We start from the raw sequence: 18,892 nt of genomic DNA, 5'->3' as shown, positions 1-18,892 counted from the left end.
AAGCAGAAAGTCAAAAAGCAGAGGAAGCAGTCATATCTAACTTGTGGCATCATAAGCCCTTTGGAAAGCCTGATGAAAGATGTGTATCCTTGCTCCAGAAAATGGACTTTCTACTATTGTCTATACCTACCCTCAAATAGCACAATGATAGCCTGGTGACTACTGCCGAGGCACTACAATATTATAATGATATGGGACAAAAAAAGTTGGGGATCAGAAGAATGGGAAAGTTGCATGGTGAAATCCCTGAGCGCAGGGAACTGTTTCATGAACATATAAAAGTTACAATAATAGTGGATAATAACCCCAAATACCTTGAAATAAGTCCAACCAATAACATGCAAGATCTCTCTAAGAAGAACTGCAAACATTTAAAAAAAACAGTGGAAGACTCGTGTGTTTTTAACAAAGAGCCCCATATTTTCAATTTGCACAAGCCTCATTTATTACAGTTGGTCCTAGTGTTCAGAAACAGTTTGTGCCACTCAGATATTGAATTGCGCGTCAATATACGGCAATCTGGGAGAAGATTCTCTAAAAGAAAATTCTCTAAATTGCTTAATCCCATTCCCTCCCCACACATCTCCTTTTACAAAACCACAACCAGATCAGAAAACTTCAGTTTCTGGAATTCTTCTACAACTTATTTGAGCTTGGCTTGACACCAGGCCATGAGGTTTACCTGCCTTATAATGGTAGAATGGCAACCCTTCAGGGACCATAGACAAGAGGGAGAAAAGGAGTTGAAATAGGTATGAGAGGGTGCCTGTGTTCCCTGAGACTCTGGAAAGGCAGCAGTTTGCTGGCTCCCATAAACCAGAATGAAATGTTGACAGATTAAAGTCAAGTTGGCATGCTTCCTAATGAGGCCCTTGGGGCAGGAGCAGGCACAGGGTGTACTGCTGCAGTTTCCCCACACAAAAAGGTCACTGATGGAGGGGGATGGAGGCAGCACATCCAGATTGCAAGTCGTGTACCCTGGAGGATGGGTCAGTAGCATGCTGATAAGAGCTTGTAACTAACCTGTGCTGGCAGTTGGTGAAGACTGTAGTTCTAACAAGAACAGCTTGACACTTTGCTTTGTGTTCACGAGTAAGAACAAAGGGAAATTTATTTTATTTTTTTGAAAGTCAGAGTCAGACAGAGAGAGAGAGAGAGAGAGAAAGATCTTCCATCCACTGGTTCAATTCCCCCAATGGCTACAACAGCCAGAGCTGGGCCAGGCTGAAGCCAGAAGCTAGGAGCTTCATCTGGGTCTCATACAGGGAAAGCATCACACACTTGTAAAGTTAAGCTGCCTTACAAATAATTCTTTCCTTTATTTCTAAAGCCTAAACAACCATCAAAATCATGACTCAAGCCCTGATTTGTAGCCTTTGCCCATATCTATGGCATAAATACTTCCAGTACAGATGAGTTCAAGATGCCAACCTAACTGTACTGAATGCAGTGTTGTAAAAAGATGCCCAGTACATTATTGTGATATTTCCTCCATACAGTTAAGTAACCTCAAAAGTACATATCAGGATAAAAGACAGTAAAATAATTAGCAAATGATAAGTTTATGAGTATTAGCTTTATTTCTAGTATAATTTATTTAGTTGCAAGTTTATTTTTTAATCATTTAATTTTTTGAAAAAGATTTATTGATTTTAATGGTAGATTTACACAAAGAGGAAGACTATGGAGAGAAGATCCTTCATCTAACTTTTCAGTCCCCAACTGGCTGCACAAGTTGGGGCTGGGTCAGGCCAAAACCAGGAACCAGGAGCTCCATCTGGATCTCCTATGTGGCCAGGAGGGGCCTTAGCTACTTAGGCTATTTTGTGTTTATAGCATTAGATGCATTAGAAGGGACCTGGATCAGACGCAGAGCACTGGGACTCAAACTGGTGTCCCTGCGGGATGTTGGCATCTCAGGTACTGACTTAACCTGCTGTAACCACAACATTGGCCCCTGTACAATTCAGTTTTTAGTAATGTCTGCTTTTAGCAACTGGGCTGTCAAAATTGCTGAAAAGTTGACAGTTGCTATTCATGAGCCAGTATCAACAGGCGCCTGCAGATCACTGCTTCAGCAATCTTGGAAAAAGGACGCTTTTTTTTTTTTTTCTAAATTCTTCCCCTATCAAGACTTCTTTCCCCAATTCACTTGCAGGTGCTTGAGGGGGCTGTGCTAACTGCACCTGTGGTTAATTTTCCTGACTCCCTTCTGGTGCGGATTCAATGGGAACTAGAAGAAACCAAAGACAGAGTGAAGGGCCTCCCAATCTGCAAACACTGAGAGTCATCAACAGATCTTAGAGGCCGGGGTGGGGGGTGAGGCGGGGTGGTGGTGCTCACAGAGAGAGGGTAAACAAAGCCCCAGGTCCCAAGGAACATCAACCAGTCTACTAGCCAGAAAATACCACTTAAAGATCAATACAAGGTCATCAGGCTCCAATGACAGTGGGGCAGGCAGTAACCTGATGGACTATGTGACTGCACTGGGAAAGCCTCGATGCAAAAGACGTGAACCCACACCCTTACTCTTCCTCTGCTAAGTGACGACTTAGCAGTGGAGTTTTTATTGAGCACTGCTTAAAGAAGTCATTTAAATTATTGGATCTTATAAGATCTTTCAATGGTCAGACTAAACGTTGATTTCTCACACATTAACCAGCAAGTGTGAATCATCCGGAAGCCTGCATTCTCACTGATCAAGTATATTCCATGTTTATCAAACATTCCAACACTGATATGATTTGCCCATCTGGCTTATTCATGTACAGCTACAGAGAGATGCAATGACCATTTCATAGGGATGGCCCTTTCCTATTTAGGTTTGTCCAGGAAACCAAGCAGAGAAAACCAAGCCAAATGACAATTTAAAAACACACAGGGTGACACTGCAGGGAAGCGGGTTGGGCTGCTACCTGCAACATCAGCATCCCATACAAACACAGGTTCCAATCTCAGCTGCTCTGTTTCTGGTCCAGCAACTCTTCCAGATCCCAGTAACGGGTCTGGGAAAGCAGGGGAAGATGTCTGAGTACTTGGGTCCATAACACCCACCTTAACGATCCAGATGGAATCTAGTCCGCTGACTTCAGTATGCGAACCAGCAGATGGAAGATCTCTCTCTCTAACTCTGCTTTTCTAATTCACAAATAAGTTAATCTTAAAAGAAAGATGCAAACATACGTAATGGATTTATTTGCAGGACACTGATTATTCATCCCAAGACAATTGAGCACAGCCATGCATTAGCGACTTCCTCAGCTGGCCTGCAGAATAGAGCTTCCCTTGTTAGCATTCCTTACAAGCTTTCCCAGTCTCCCAGCTTCCACCAGGAAGTGGTTGGAGCTGAAATTTATCCTATCAAGTGGCAGAACCATCACAGAACAGGGCTGGGAATAAAACAGGGAGGAAGCAACTCCCACCCAGCTCCTCTGAGCAAGCCTCCCATATCTCCCTTCTCTGTAGGATCCCAGGAATATTTTCCAGCTGTGTTCCCTTACTAACTGCTTTCTGCAACTGTCATTTCTATCTTTTTTGGCTTATTTATGTTTTGCCCACCTCACTAGAGTGCTAGCTGTTTGAAACTGTGCCCTTTGTCTCGTTCATTGATGCATCCTGGAATCCAGAATAGCACTCAGCACACAGCTGGCGCTTAATCAGCATTTGATAAATACATGACTAAAGTACACACAGATCCTGTGAAGGAAAAGGTCAAGAAGGCCTCACAGCGGCTAAGGACTTGACAATCTGATTCTCGATATTCTCCCAAGTGGACAGGCATATGTCACCGCAGAGATTCTGCTGGGACAGGAAAGTGTCAGCCAAGCCATTCAAATTCTGGCCCATCCCCCACCACATCACACCATTGTTACAGAAGACATGAACGTGCATTTCTAAAAATAAACCCAGTGATTATTATATTGAAAGAGCACATCACTTACCTGGTTTATTGTCATTACAGTACAGAGTTAAAAGCACTGAATTTTAAAAACTATACTGTAAGATTTCAGAAGTTTAGAAGTGGAGCAGCCAGGATTGAAACTGGTGCTCTGATATGGGGTACCATGGTCCAGGTTGTGACTCCACCAGCTACACCCAAAACAGCCTTCAGAAAATAGAAGCGGGCTACTCCTCCTCAACTGGGACTCTCATGGCTACCAGAGGCAGTCCCAGCTCTCCAGCAGCCCCTGCCCACTTCTTCTCTCTTGCCCCAAGCGCAGTTCCTCCAGGAATAGTTCCAGTTCAATGTCATCTCCGACCTTCTCTCATCATTACTACCCTTTCTCGTTTCCTTGCTTCTTTTCCCCACTAGAATGAGGTCAAAGAAAGTAGGAGCCCTGTTTGTTTCGTTCCCTGAGGTACTCCCAACATCTGTCCCTACTGCCCATGTGGGACATCCGGATGGAGTTCCCTCTGCAGCCTACAGTCAAACCCAGATCAAACCCGGACACGAAGGAGCTCCCAGAGCCAACCGGGAAACACTCACGTAACAAAATGCACAGTAGTACCAGGTGATAGCCTATAGAAAACCCAGCAGCACACACTAAGATAAAGAATAGGATAAGTAAATGGGGTGGGTTGGACAGCTGTTCCTTACAGGAGAATCATGGTTAATCAATGCGTAATTAAACTCCTCACTAAATGCATATTACCTACAAAGAGTGGCTTACAGTGAAGGAACATGGCTGCTACCACCTTCCCCAAGAAATCGGGATTAAACTTATCACTCAGGAGACACATCTCACCATCATACTGCAAGGTGGCCAAAACCCGCATAGATTTATTAGATAAGTCAAAGTTGCCGGATCTGCTGCAAAATAACTGAGCGAGGCTTTAAAGGACAGAAATGACCAGCGGCATCCTGGATTGGGTCCCACTCAAGACATTCCTGAGAGAAGTGGCCAAGTTTGACTTTGGTCATTGAACTGACAGAGCAAGTGGAGTGAAAGGCATAGGGGAATTCTTCAGTCTTCCTGTCTTATTTTTGCAAATCTAAGAGCTTTTCCCGTGTAGAACTCGGCCAAGAACCCTTTGCAACACGCTCAGGTGAGGCCGAGCGCGCGGAGGACGGTCCGCCCGGCCGCTGTGCGCGCCCTCCCCGCGTCGCGCGGACGCGGCGCAGCCTTCCCAGCGGGCTCCGGGCGCGCAGCGCGCAGCGGCGGCGATTGGGCCCGGGGGCGGGCCGTAGCGCGGGGCGGAAGCGGCGGAGAGGCTGCCAGGCCGCGACGCTGGCCGCTGGCCGCCGTGCGCCCGGCTCCTTCGACAGACCCTGGCTGTCCCCGCCGTCGCCATGTCGTCAGTGACCCCCATCCAGATCCCCAGCCGCCTCCCGCTGCTGCTCACCCACGAGGGCGTCCTGCTGCCCGGGTCCACCATCCGCACCAGCGTGGACACGGCTCGCAACCTGCATCTGGTGCGGAGCCGCCTGCTCAAGGGCACCTCGTTGCAGAGCACCATCCTAGGCGTCATCCCCAACACTCCCGACCCCGCTAGCGACACGCAGGACCTGCCGCCGCTGCACAGGTGGGCCGGGCAACCCGGGGACCCTGCGGGGTACCAGCGCCGGGGTTCCGAGCCTGGGGCTCCCGGCGGCCTTCGCCGGGCTTGGCTGTGCCTCTGCTATCTCTGCCCTGGGAACTTGGGGATGACAAGGAACTGCCCAGGGACCTTTCAAGAGCTGAATGGCTCTGGTCTGCGGGACACCTGGTCCAAAAGCTTTACTACTCATTATTGTCCCTGTGTCTTGCCTGCCCTCTGCTAGGTCTCCTGTCACCCTGACTTCTTCCGGGGCGCGGGGGCGAGGTCTCCCCCTAGGTCCCCCTCCGGGCTTCTGCCAGTCGCTTCAGTCTGTTTTTTTTTTTTTTTTTTTTTTCTGGACTATTCCTGAAACTTTCGAGTGCCTGCCTCCACACACTCCTTGTCCCCCACCCATCCGCTACTCTTCCTGGAGGTTTTTTTCTCCTGCTTTGAAAGGGCCTTTCCTGCATGCAGGCGCCCCCGAATCTGTTTCTAGAACATTCCTCCCTCCTCACCTTTGCTCCTTCTCTCATATCTTAACATTTCTCTTTCTGGGCCACTGGCTTGCCACGGTGCCCTGTGTCATGGCCCTTAGGTGTGTGACTTTGGACAAGACGTTTATATAATCTGTGTCTGTATTTGAGCTCTACCAGTATGCATTCCTTCAGTGTATTATGAAGATGAAATAGTGCGTGGTCTGCTTTGCCCTGTGCTGGGAGGGGAGAACGGGGGACAGCTGCTCTGTCGGGTACCTGTGGCCAGAGAGCCCTGGAAACAATGGGTTCAGAGCGAGAGGCTGGAGTGGTGGGGTTGCCACACAGTCTGCCGGGTCTGTCTTAGCCCGGGCAGTCCTTTGTCTCAGGAATTCTCTTGGTCCCAGGAGAGCTGGGGCAGGCCCCAGCTACCAGTCCCTAACTGTACGGCACACGCTAGACTTATGGAGACATTCTGTTAATAAACTGCACTGAGGGTAATGATCTGCACATGGGGTTATTTTGCAGGTCTGGGGTTCACCTGCTTTGCCTTTGTGGCGTGGCCACTGGAATTCCCGACGCGGCTCACTTGAGCCGTTACAGAGCAGTGCTCTCGGGCAGATCCATCTGCACACTCCATGGCTGGCGCCTGGCTCCACGCTGACCTATCCTGGAGCTCTGTCGCCTCCTGCAGTTACCCTGCGTTTTCAAATTAGGCATTCCCAACTCTGCAAAGATTTCAGGAGGATTAAAAGGCCCCACTTTAAGTGAAAAATGTAGGTGGCTGTACATGGTGGGAGGGGAGGGACAAGAAGGAAGTCCTTAGCTCTCTAAAGATTTTAGCAGGATCCTGGCACCTCCTTAAAAAATAAACAAACAAACAAACAAAAAACACCAGAACCCCCAGCCCAGCCCAAGATTGAGCTGGCAGAAGCCTTGCTGTACTCCAGCACGGCAAACATGCTGGCTCACGTCTGGTCTGCTCTGGCTGTTGCCCGCGTGGAGCTGGCCGCTGTTTCAGCTTCCTTATTCTCTGACAGTGTGGACTGCAGTGGCCCTGCCTGTGATCATCCCCGTCATTTATCATGTAGGGTTCTGCTCTCAGTGCCCAGTCACACATGTGTGTGCTGAAAGCAGGCGTGGTCATGCTTAACATCCAAAAAAAAAAAAAATCTACATTACAGGCTCGTGGATGGATTATGGATTTTGAAAGATTCAGTCATATTTTAGGTTTAGTTTTATTGGTCGACATTGTTCTGGCAAGGAAGGCTTAACATTTTCGTATTATTCATGGTAATCCCTCTAACACTATAACTGACTTGTGCCTGCAAGTCATCTCTGATCTTCAGATAGTGTCCACGCCATGATCTTGATGTTCATTTTGTTGCCTTTGCTTCAAATGAATAACCACATGAACATTTAATTGTTTCAATTAGGAAACACATATTGAAAAGTCTTTTCACCAGCCACCTGCGTATCCTAGAAAATGTTTCCTGCATGAAAAGTCTGTGCAAGGAGCGCGCTGTCTTCCACAGCCCTCCTCCCCCGTTGTGACCTTTATAGCACTCTTTGCTTGAAGGAAAACCAGAATCCTAAAAGTTCACATACTGAGTTATCCATAGCATCATCTGTGGAATTTCACGAGTCCGGCCTCCCCCAGTTACCTGCTTTTCCTGATGGTGGTTGTACTCCAGAGTGACAGTGCTTGAGTCCTTTATCCCAGCCACGTGACACTGGCCGTGGTCTTCAAGAAGTAACTGACTTGCCACACAGTTGTTGACTTATTGGACCCCTTTCTGTGCCAGTGTCTTTCCACTGCTGGCATGTGGTGTCCCTTCTTAAAGGAAGACCATGTAATTGACCCTGGGGTATGGAACTTGGCTGCTACACCATCTCAGGACACCCTGCACTTCTCTGCTTGAGTGTGTTTTCAGAGGCTGTGGAGTGGCCCCTTGTTTTCCTAGTGAAGATGAATATTCATGTAGTGGTGTGGGTACAGTAACAGTATCCTTTTATGCATTTCAGGGTGGTCACCTGGTCCTTCCAGCCCTACCTTCCTGGGGCACGCGGCTTCATTTCCTCGTAGGCGATTTGTCGCTCTTTGTTTTCTGATTTTCCTCTTCCTGTGTGAGAGTCTGCATCAGTTCCACCAGCAGTTTTTACATATATACATATACACACATATGTAAGTACCCACACATACATATATATACACATATGTAAGTGTACCCATACATACATACATATACATATATATATATATATATATAGGAAGTACACAGCTTCATAATTTGGATCAGTTCTTTGTCCATGCATTATTCGTGTTATATCTGTTGGCATTTTTACACATTGAAGAACTATTACCTGATGGTAGTAATATTCTTAAATTTAATCTTCTATATTATGAAGTATGTGATGATGGTTTCTCTTAGATTTTCCTAAATCTTCATTTTTTTTTTTTTCCTTTGTAAAGAAGGTCTCCATAAACAAAGTTTTAAGAAAGGGTGAGAAGCCGAGCGACGGGCCGCAGGAAGCTTTTCCCTTACGGAATGTGGAGCACTCCGGACGGATTCCTGCCTTGTTTCTAAGGCATCGTTAATGACAGTGATCAGTTTTGCTCAGAGCTGCCAGCTCCTCAGGGAAATAAGTGCTGTGACACCAAGCCAGAGGCTCAAAAGCTGTCCCAGGGTGCCTCTGCTAGCCACGCTTCTCTTCATTGCCATTCAGATGGCAGACGCTGCCCACTAAGTCGAAGCAGTGCGTCTCAGCATTTATTTCTACACTTGCTGTGGGCACAAATTCACACTGTCCATGGTGTTGGGAAAAGGGAAGGACAGGTCGTGACACTCTCAGGAATGCTATTGTTAAAAACCCTGGCTACTGTAGGTGAATAACTAGGTTTTCCCTTACTCAATCTTGGTTACATACTCAGAGCAAGGAGCTTTTGCTGCTGTTTTCGTAGGGATAGAAGGAGGTATAGCATGAAACAGAAAGCCTTTTGTGATTGCAAAGCATTTGAGACCTGGTTTACTATTCCCTAAAGTGGAGGTTCAAAATGTAGATTTCACAAATAGGAGTTGCAGGAAGTTGGGGGGCCTGTCTTCATTTGGTATGGATAGAACTAGCATTGTCATCCAAAGGACTTGGAAGCTTGAGGATTCCGAGAAAACGGAGGGCTTTAAAGTTTCAGAACAGAAAAGTTTGGCAGGCAGACCCAGGTTACATAACCTCATTCTTTCTATCCTTGTTCCTCCTGTGCTGCTTCTGGGTTTTTCCACCACTGAAATTGATGTTTCTCAGATACTTTTGAACTTTTACATTACCTAAGTCAGTTTCCAAATTACACAGATCATACCCATTGTAGACCTTATTTGAATTGAAGTTAGGCTTCATAGACCCTGAAGGTAGATTCCAGCTAGAAGTTTCAGAAATTCTTTGAACTTTAACAGCTGATGTCACAGTACTCTGGGCATAGGTTACAGGGCTACAGAAAGACTCCATTCTTTTGGATGTGTAAGTTTGTGACTGTTGCAAATCAAAATGTTGCTTGTTGGTCATAGCTAATGATGCATAATAGTAATAGAAGAGCTGGGATATTTAGAAAAACAACTAGCAATTTAAAGCCTTTTAAGTGTCATAGAAGGAAAGTGATAGATTAATCGAATATTACTTATTTTTATATGTAGAACCTAGATACTACAACTTGTCCAAAGTAGCAGTCCGCATGTGCCTTTTTGATAATGCTTTTCACCCAGAATGTCTTTCACTAGGTGTACTCTGTCTCCAGCCAGCTATAATTTCATAGGTTGTTTCCTTTAAGCAGGGTGTTTTACTCAGTCGTAAGTGATTTCAGGTTTAACACACTTCGATTAATTTTATTAACACACTTAAAATTTTTATACCCAGACTCTTCAGAAGTTAGTGGGAAATGTGTGTTATAAAAATATTGTGCATGGCAATAGCATCATTTTATCCAAGAGGCTTTTGTGTTTTCTTTTTGTCATCCATGCGTTGGTTATTCACTGGCACATTTTTTTTTGACTCCATGGTGCTGTAATTTTGTTGTTGTTGTTCTTATTTATACCGGTTGTTGACCTTATTTCGTGGCTTCTCACTAAAGGGAATTTATAGTAATGGAGTAATAGAAACTACCATGTCCAGATGTGGGGATACAACGCAATATGCATCCCTGCTTCCAAATCAAAGATGGACTCCCAGTGAAACTGTTGGACGTGAGTAGACAATGGTCTGCTGGACTGTCTGACATTGTCTGTACCAGCAACGTCAGGGCACACGTAGATAACAGACTGATGGAATCATGATTCCTTATGAAGGACTATACTATTGTAACAACATGGGGAAAATCAGTCTGGGAGTGGGAATTTGGCATTGGTCAGAATCCTAGATTCTATGAAATTGTACCATAAAATTCAAAATTCAAAATAAAAATTAAAATACTATGCATGGATTTCAAAATTACTTCTCCCCAAAGTAAACTTTTTTCTAACAACTGTTTGAGGACACGCATGTGTTTTCTCAAAAGAGGCAGCATGTAAATCCAACTTTATTTATTTATTTTGGAACATCTCTCTTTCACTGTAAACGTATTTTATTTGCTTTGCAAGAAGACTTATTTTCAGTATCAACTTTTATCAGGGATGAAGTCCAAATACTTCAGTTTATCTCCCAGTTGGATCTGTTCCCGCTCCCTGGCTTCGTCATCATTTTCTGCTTTGCAAACCCCTCAGGCCTGGGATCTGGTTTATTTTGTATGGATATTTCTCTGTACAAACAGAGCTATGAACTCACTTAGCGTTGTGCAAACATGTTGCTGTCATCTTCAGTGAATTATAAGTTCAGCTGGTCTCTATCCAACTTACATTTTGCTAACTCTCTCAGGCAGTCTGAGTTGGTTTTCAGGGAGTAGAAACTGAGTGACTGAAGAAAAGCAGCCATAATACATTTCAATCAAAGCAGCAGATAATTGCCAAATTGTTTTGCGTTTTTAGTTATCTATTTTTTTTTTTTACTCACCCAGTTATCCTCCTATGGCTTAAGTTATTGTTTAAATCAGTTTTACATGAGAGACCACAAATAGCCAAAGGTACCCTAAAGAATAATAAGAAAGCTGGGAGAATCACAATTCTGGACCTCAAGACATACTCCAGGGCAATGGTAATTGAAACAGTCTGGTACTGGTACAGAAACAGACAAGAAAATCCGTGGAACAGAATAGAAACCCCAGAAGTGAGCCCACACATGTATAGCCAACTAATCTTTGACAGAAGAACTGAAAATAACAGTGGCAAAAGTCTGGTTTCTTCAAGAAATGCTGTTGGATAACAGAAGTAAGAAGCAAAACCCCTACCTCTAACCTCACTCAAAAGTCAGCTCTGAATGGACCAATGACGTAAACTAGGACCCAGGAACCATCAAACTGTTAAAAGAAAACGTAGGAAGCATTCTATAAGGCATTGGAAGAGACTTCTTAGAAAAGTCACCAAAGCACAAGCAGGCAAAGCCCAAATAAACAGGTGAGACTACATCAAACTAAGACGCTTCTGTACACCAAAGGAAACTGAACAAAACGAAGAGGCAACCAACAGAATGGGAGAAAATCTTTGCACACTGCACAATAGTTAGGAAAATAATATCCAGAACTTACAAATCATGTCAGAAACCCAATGACAGAAAAACAAACAGCCCTGAGAAGAAATGGGTGAAAGCAATGAGCAGACATTATTCTTTTTTTTTTTTTAAGATTTATTTATTTTTATTGGAAAGCCAGATACACAGAGAGGAGGAGAGACAGAGAGGAAGATCTTCCATCTGATGGTTTACTCCCCAAGTGAATGCAATGGCCGGAGCTGAGCCAGTCTGAAGCCAGGAGCCAGGAGCTCTTCCCGGTCTCCCACGCAAGTGCAGGGTCCCAAGGATTTGGGCCATCCTCAACTGCTGTCCCAGGCCACAAGCAGGGAACTGGATGGGAAGCAGGGCTACCTGGATTAGAACCGGCGACAATATGGGATCCCGGCACGTGCAAGGCGAGGACTTTACCCACTAGGCTTTCGTGTGGAGCCCAGAGCAGGCATTTTTCAAAAGAACAATTGCAAGTGGCTAGTAGACATAGGAAACAACGCTCAGGCTCCCTAGCTATCAGGGAAATACAAACAAAACTGCGTTGAAGTTCTGCTTAACTGTAACGAGACTGGCCTACATTTAGAAATCTAACCACCTGCTGGCACGGATGTGGGCAGAAAAGCCCCTACTTCATTGTTGTTGGGAATGTAAGCTAAGGTGTCCACTATGGAAGTCAGTGTGGAGATGCCAGCACAACGGAAAATTGATCTACCATGTGACCGAGCTATCCCATTCCTGGGATTATATCCAAAGGACAGGAACTGTGCTTGTCAAAGAGTACTCTGCAAGCCTAAATGTATAGCAGCACAATCCCTAAGAGTGAAGACATGGGAACATCCCAGATGCCCGTCGGAAGAGGAATGGATAAAGAAACTATGGTATATCTACTCCATGGAATATTACTCAGTCATAAAAGAATGAAATTCTAGCATTTGTAACAAGGTGGTCCCAACTAGAGACCATTATGCTCAGTGAAATAAGCCAATCCCAAAAGGACGAATATTTTGTTCTGCTGATACAAGGAAACCTTCAAGCAAAATACAAAACAAATACATAATTTTGTAAACATACACATTTTGCTTGTAGATGAACTGTGTGATGGAGACTAGCATGCCAGCAAGTGAATATATGTTGCAGTATGCATCTCTACTCCCAACGAAGCTATCAATATCTCTTGATAATGGGATACTAGATTTTCTGTCATTACCTATACCTACAGAATTATGATAAGTGGTATTACGTTGGACTTGTGACTGTAGCTGAAAGTCTATATCATTGCAATAATGGGTAAAACGGGATACTGGGGAGCAGAATGGGGAATTTTGTGGTAGCTTCATGGAAAAGATGGCGAGGAAGATTACCGTAAGTTAAAGTAATCTTGGTGGTATAAGAAAGCCAAAGGTTGTTTGAATTCCACAGACTACAAAAAATTATGGGTCCAGCGCAGTAACCCAGTAGCTGAAGTCCTCGCCTGTATGGTCTGGGATCAGATATGGGCACTGGTTTGTATCCCAGCTACTCCATTTCCTTTTCATTTCTCTGCTTGTTACCTGGGAAAGCAGTAGGGGACGGCTCAAAACCTTGGAACCCTGCATGTGTGTAGGAGACCCGGAAGAGCTCCTGGCTACTGGCTTCAGATCGGCTCAGCTCCGGCCATTGCTGCCACTTGGGGATGGAATATCTTTCTCTTTGTCTTTCCTTCTCTCTGTAAATATGACTTTCCAGTAAAAAAAAAAAAATCTTAAAAAAAAAAACTAAAATGAAATTAAGAATCCACTGAGGGGCCAACACAGTGGCATAACAGGCTAATCCTCCCCCTGCTAGTGCCAGCATTGCATATGGGTGCTGATTTGTAGCCTGGCTAGTTCATGTCCCAGCTGCTCTACTTCCCAATCCACTTTCTTGCTTTTAAGGCATGGGAAAGCAGTGGAGGATAACCCGAGTCCTTGGCCTCCTGCACACGTGTGGGAGACCCAGAAGTTCCTGGCTCTTAGCTTCAGCCTGGTCCAGACTTGGCTCTTGTGCCTTATTTGGGGGATGACCTGGTGGATAGAAGATCTCTTTCTGTATATATATGTCAGCCTGCTGTAATACCATATATATAAATATTTGTATGTAATTCAGTATGATCTGAGGTAAGCAGCGGTGCAGTGTTCTAGTATTACCATTTCCCTAAGGTTTTAAGACCCCTAGTCACCTTAATGTGTCTTTTCTGAAATTACTCCCCTTTTCAAGAAAATGTTACTTTAATTTGGAATCTGGAGGCATCTCCTGCAGGTTTATCTCTGCACTGAGACTTAAGTGAAACTCGGTCAGCTGTTATGAAGTGGGCAGTTACTGCTTGGCAGTAGGCCTGCACCTCCCCCGAGAGGCAGGTCTTTATCTAGCTCTCGTTGCGTGGCAGTGTACGACCTGTAATATTAACCCTCATGTTGAGAAGAGCAGAGCAATTCCTGGGTCGGGGTTTCAGTTTGCGATAAGGTGGATAGATAGATGTTTTGCTGACTATGTAACTGGCTTAATGTTAGGAGCAAAAACTGATACTGCAATAGGTTTCATGGATTGATTTATTTATACTTAAATTTGGTTATAATGATAATATTTACTCTTGGGCCCAATTGTTTTTTTCCTGGTTGCCAAAATTTATTTAAAGATCCATTCATTTTTATTTGAAAGGCAGAGTTAGAAAGAGGAGACACAGAGAGATCTTTCATCTGCTGGTTCACTCCCCATGTGGCCGCATTAGCTAGAGTTGATCCGATGCCAGGAGCCCCAAACCCCCATGTAGTCTCCCGCATGGGTGGCTGGGGCCCAAGCACTTGAGCTATCCTCCGCTGCTCTCCCAGGCCACAAGCAGGGAGCTGGGTAGGAAGTGGAGCAGCTGGGACATGAACCATCGCCCCTAGGAGATGCTGATGCCACAGGTGGACACAGCCCACTACACCATGGTAGCAGTCCTCCAAATTTACTTTTTTTTTAAGATTTATATATTTTTACTTGAAAGGCAGAATTACAGAAAGAGAGACAGACAGAGATCTCCCTTCCGTTACCAAGTGGCCACAACAACCAGAGCTGGGCTGGGCTGACACTAGGAGCCAGGAACTTCATCAGAGTCTCCTGAGTAGATAGGGGCCCAAGCCCTTGAGCTGTCTTCCCAGTGCTTCCCCAGGGGCATTAGCAGGGAGCTGAATGAGGCATGGAACAGCCAGGATTGAAACCGGCACCCATAGGGGATACCCCGGCCCTTGGGCAGAGTACAGGCCCCCAAAATACATTTAAGTTACAATTCTTAGGTATTTTCCTATATGTCAGGCTTTAAATGATACAAATGTTTGAGCGTTCTTACTTAGTTTTCCAAAGAGGAGCTAATTTCACTGAGGTTGTCTGCTTTGCCCTTTAACTGCTGGTGGTGACTTAACAGACTGTTTCCAGTACTAAACTAAGCAAAGAAATAATTCAGTAACACTTCATGTGTTCTTGTTTTTTTTGTTGTTGTTGTTGTTGTTAATGACTTACTTAGAAGAGCCAGCTGTAGTTTCTGTTCTCCCACGCTGAATGTAATGTCCGTATTTTGTATGTTTTTCAGGATTGGGACCGCTGCACTGGCGATCCAGGTTGTGGGAAGCAACTGGCCCAAGCCCCATTACACTTTGCTGATTACAGGGCTGTGCCGTTTCCAGATTCTCGAGGTCTTAAAAGAGAAGCCATATCCCATTGCACAAGTGGAACAGTTGGACCGGCTTGAGGAATTTCCCAACACTTCAAACAGTAGAGAGGAGCTGGGAGAGTTGTCAGAACAATTTTATAAATATGCAGTACAAGTGAGTTACTTTTCTTTTTCTCCTTAAAACTCTTTTTCTTTGGTGCCTTTTTCTGACCTACACTATGTCCTATCTGTTGAGTCGTGGAATTTTATGGCAGTGCACATTTAAATAATTTGATAATATTTTATAACATCAATTTTAATTTGCTTTTGTCTGTATACATTGGGCAGCCTTTCTAAAGTTTCTCCAGTGAATATTTCTAAAGCTTTTATGGTAACTTCCATTATCTCCTGATCAGAAAGTTAATGGTTTAATGAATTTATTATTAAAATGTTAAATGCTGAGGCTGCTAGGGGGCCGCAGGATGGGGCGTCTTGCTCAGATCCCGACTCCAGCCACCGTGTGCTCATGGTGAGCTGGGCCCAGGCGGCCAGTGTGCCATTTGGTGCCAGGCTGTGCCTGCTGGCCGCCCAGCCAAGCAGCTCTAGGGTATTGGTTGTCTGAATTGCTGCTTAGGTAGCTCCAGGCTGATCCCACTGTGCTTCTGGGATCTGAGTCAGACCTAAAGATTCCCAATGGCAGTAACTCTTCCTTTGAAGAACTTGTAATCACTTAATAATGCTGAGCAGTGAACACCTTTCATGCAAAAGCTAAGGCTCGGGGCTTGTCCAACAGGATATCCTTTTACCTGACATGATGATGGATCAGGAGACTGGTCACATTAGGCAGGGCCATAACATTAACTAGCACTTGAGAACCATATCTCGGGGTAGATTCTGTGCGGGATGTGTGGGCCACACCCTATGGAAATTCTAGCCCCACTGGTAAGCCCAAGAATTTGGGTGGTTATGGACTAAGCTAGGTGTGACCAAGGAGCCTGTCATCAATCACAGGTAAAGGGACCCTCAACAGTCTGGACTGGTCAAGGCAACAGCACCCGAACGTGCATCCTGAATAGGGTGTGGGGTGGGCCGGGCTACAACATTCACCAGCTCATACAAGGCCAAATGGAAGGTCAGATTACGCCAGGCACTGGCCTAAAACCCATTGGCATGTATGAGAACTGGGTCTGGGAGTGAATCAAGTGCAGAAACTTGGGAAACTCTGCTGTCGAGTCATAGCTCCTGCTGGTGAACCTGTTGTCCAGACCTGGGGATCGGACAAGCTGGGCAAAGTAGCTCCAACAGTTGGCTAATGTGTAAATTGGTAATGGAACAGGATATACTGGGCAGGACTGAGCAAACCTTAGCCTACAAACGAAACTAGAAGCCAGGATGGAGCACAGGTCATGCCGAGCTAGGCTCTTGCACCTACTGATCTACTTGAGTCAAGGACGCTAAGCCACAGTGTCTAAGGCAGAGACCAGGACAGATAAGGGACTGAGCCAAGCTGAGTCAGAGCAACCACTGGCAGCCGCGTGATCTACGGCTATGAACAGGCCCAGATGGGGAACTAAGGGGACACCCTAACTGGGTTGAGGTTCCCACCAAGGGGCGCATGGGCTGGAATGGGGGCTGCGTTCTAACTGAGAAACAGTTGTAGTCTCCCTTGGCACTAGTGTGAGCTGGGATTGGATGCACCAGGCCAGGCCAGACCCCAACACTGGTGTCCTGGAGAACCAGGGTAGATGTGGGACTGACTAGGCTAGGTTTCAACCCCCTACAGAGCCATGTGTGAGCTGTATGTGGGTATAGATGAGCCATGGCTGGGCTGAAACATCCAACAACAAGAACCAGAATGGGGTGAAAGCCAGCCAGGAAAAGCCACTGTTCCTGCTAGGACAAGAGATGAACTGAGTAGGGCTGGCTCAAGGACCCCCTGGTATGCGCAAAATCTGGCACTGGGAGGGGTTCTGATGGAGGAGCTTGGGCAACTCCTCTGGCAGGACACAGTCCCTGCAGGTAAGCGCAAGAAGCATGATAGGAAACAGCCCAGAATAGGCCATGGAGAGTTTCCCACTGGCATACATTTGGCATGGGTCGGGGGCAGACCAGGCTGAATCAGTTCATGTCACCCACCGGCAAATCCAAACACCAGGACAGTGTGGATCGAGGCAGGCTCGGTCACAACAAAAACCAGTGCACAATATGGAATACCAGGGTGAGGTTGCCTGTACTGGAGTTGACTGCAGCACCCAACCAGCACACGTGAGAACCAGGAAGGGAGGGGGCAGAGTGGGCAGGGGGAATAAGGGGCTGGTCCCCTCGCCGGACAGCTACTCCCACTGGAGAGCATGGGCTGGGATGGGGACAGACCAGACTAAGCAAGGCTACAACACCTGTGGGCCTCATGTGGACTAGATCAGGGAAAAGCCTGGCTGGGCGGATTATTCCTGCTGGTGCAATCTACAATTAGAGTGGGTGAGGGTTGTTAGGGCTTAGCCGCAGCATCAGGTGGCAGAAGCTGGCACTGGGGGCTAATTCTGTCAAGTCAAACCACCCGAAGAAAGCATAAACTGGGACTGAGAGAGACCCGGGAGGGAAATAGTGGGTTTCCCCCCTCTTGGGTCACTACTCCCGTGGGAGGGCATGAAATCTAGGACGGGGGCTGGGGTGGCTAGACAGGCACTCAACAACATCCGTGAGGCTGAATAGTTGAGTTGGTTAGTTAGAACTAAGCTTTAATACCCATTGACAAGTACAAGAGCCAAATGGGATGTGGGAAAGACTGGACTAGTCTTCTATACATACTGGCAAACCAGGGTAGGGGGCGGGCCTGGTGGATGTTATTGTGGGTCGCCCCGACTAGACTGCAGCACCCACTGGTTGATGTAAGGGCTGAGTAATTGCTGGGTAGAACCAGGCTGGACTGCAATACCCGTTGGTTCCAGTGCAAGTCGGGACTGAAAACAACCAACCCAGCAATTGCAACCACCAGCTGATCGGGGTGATGGACTGTGCCGGGCCCTGTGCTTGCTAGAACATACAAGAATCTAGTCTGGGAACACCTCCGACAAAGTTTCTTTGGAGATCTCCCCAATCGAACTGCTGGACTCAGAACCCTAGCTAAGAAAAGACAGAGGACAGAACAAGTCAATCGACCACCTCAGCTCTATGTTGGCGAAATGCTGGACAAATGAAGACTCTATGATGGACTATGTCAATCAGTGGATTCTTCAACGGCCTCATCAAGCTGGGAGTGGCGAAACTGGCAGCGATTCATAACTGGAGAACTACTAAAACCACTTGAGCAAGTACCTCAGAGCATGCCCCACATCCGGGACTTGGGGTGGGCGGGAAACCAGGTGGGGCTTCTCCCTCAATATCCCCCTTTACCTCAGATACATGAAGGAAACAATATGGACATAATAGTCTTACCAACTTCCCTATAGCCCCTCAACCTTTTTTGCCGTAATTAACTATGTAAAGATTGTCAACAATATAATAAATTACAAATTAAAAACAGAGGGAAAAAAAAGTTAAATGCTTGATGTTAAAATACTGCTCAAAAACTATTTGTCACTAAAATACCAAAGCTATATTGGCTACATTGCTTTAA

The 18,892-nt window shown here is 45.9% G+C and overlaps 1 protein-coding gene across 2 annotated transcripts in view; it reads left to right on the top strand.

Annotated features, from left to right (window-relative positions):
* Nucleotides 1-5,207: 5,207 nt before the first annotated feature.
* The window catches only part of LONP2 (lon peptidase 2, peroxisomal), a 113,743-nt gene continuing 100,058 nt past the window's right edge, over nucleotides 5,208-18,892 (top strand). The window contains exons 1-2 of one of the 2 annotated variants that reach the window (XM_058673994.1): nucleotides 5,208-5,523; nucleotides 15,217-15,451. In XM_058673994.1, the coding sequence (XP_058529977.1) occupies nucleotides 5,291-5,523; nucleotides 15,217-15,451 (468 nt within the window). In that variant the 5' untranslated portion in view covers nucleotides 5,208-5,290. The remainder of the gene's footprint in view (nucleotides 5,524-15,216; nucleotides 15,452-18,892) is intronic. The other variant, XM_058673995.1, reaches the window with a different exon arrangement.

This window comes from Ochotona princeps, chromosome 16, assembly GCF_030435755.1.
Source record: "Ochotona princeps isolate mOchPri1 chromosome 16, mOchPri1.hap1, whole genome shotgun sequence".
Taxonomy (NCBI): Eukaryota; Metazoa; Chordata; class Mammalia; order Lagomorpha; family Ochotonidae; genus Ochotona; species Ochotona princeps.
The sequence above is the reverse complement of the archived record's forward strand: the minus strand, read 5'-3'. Positions and strand labels throughout refer to the sequence as shown.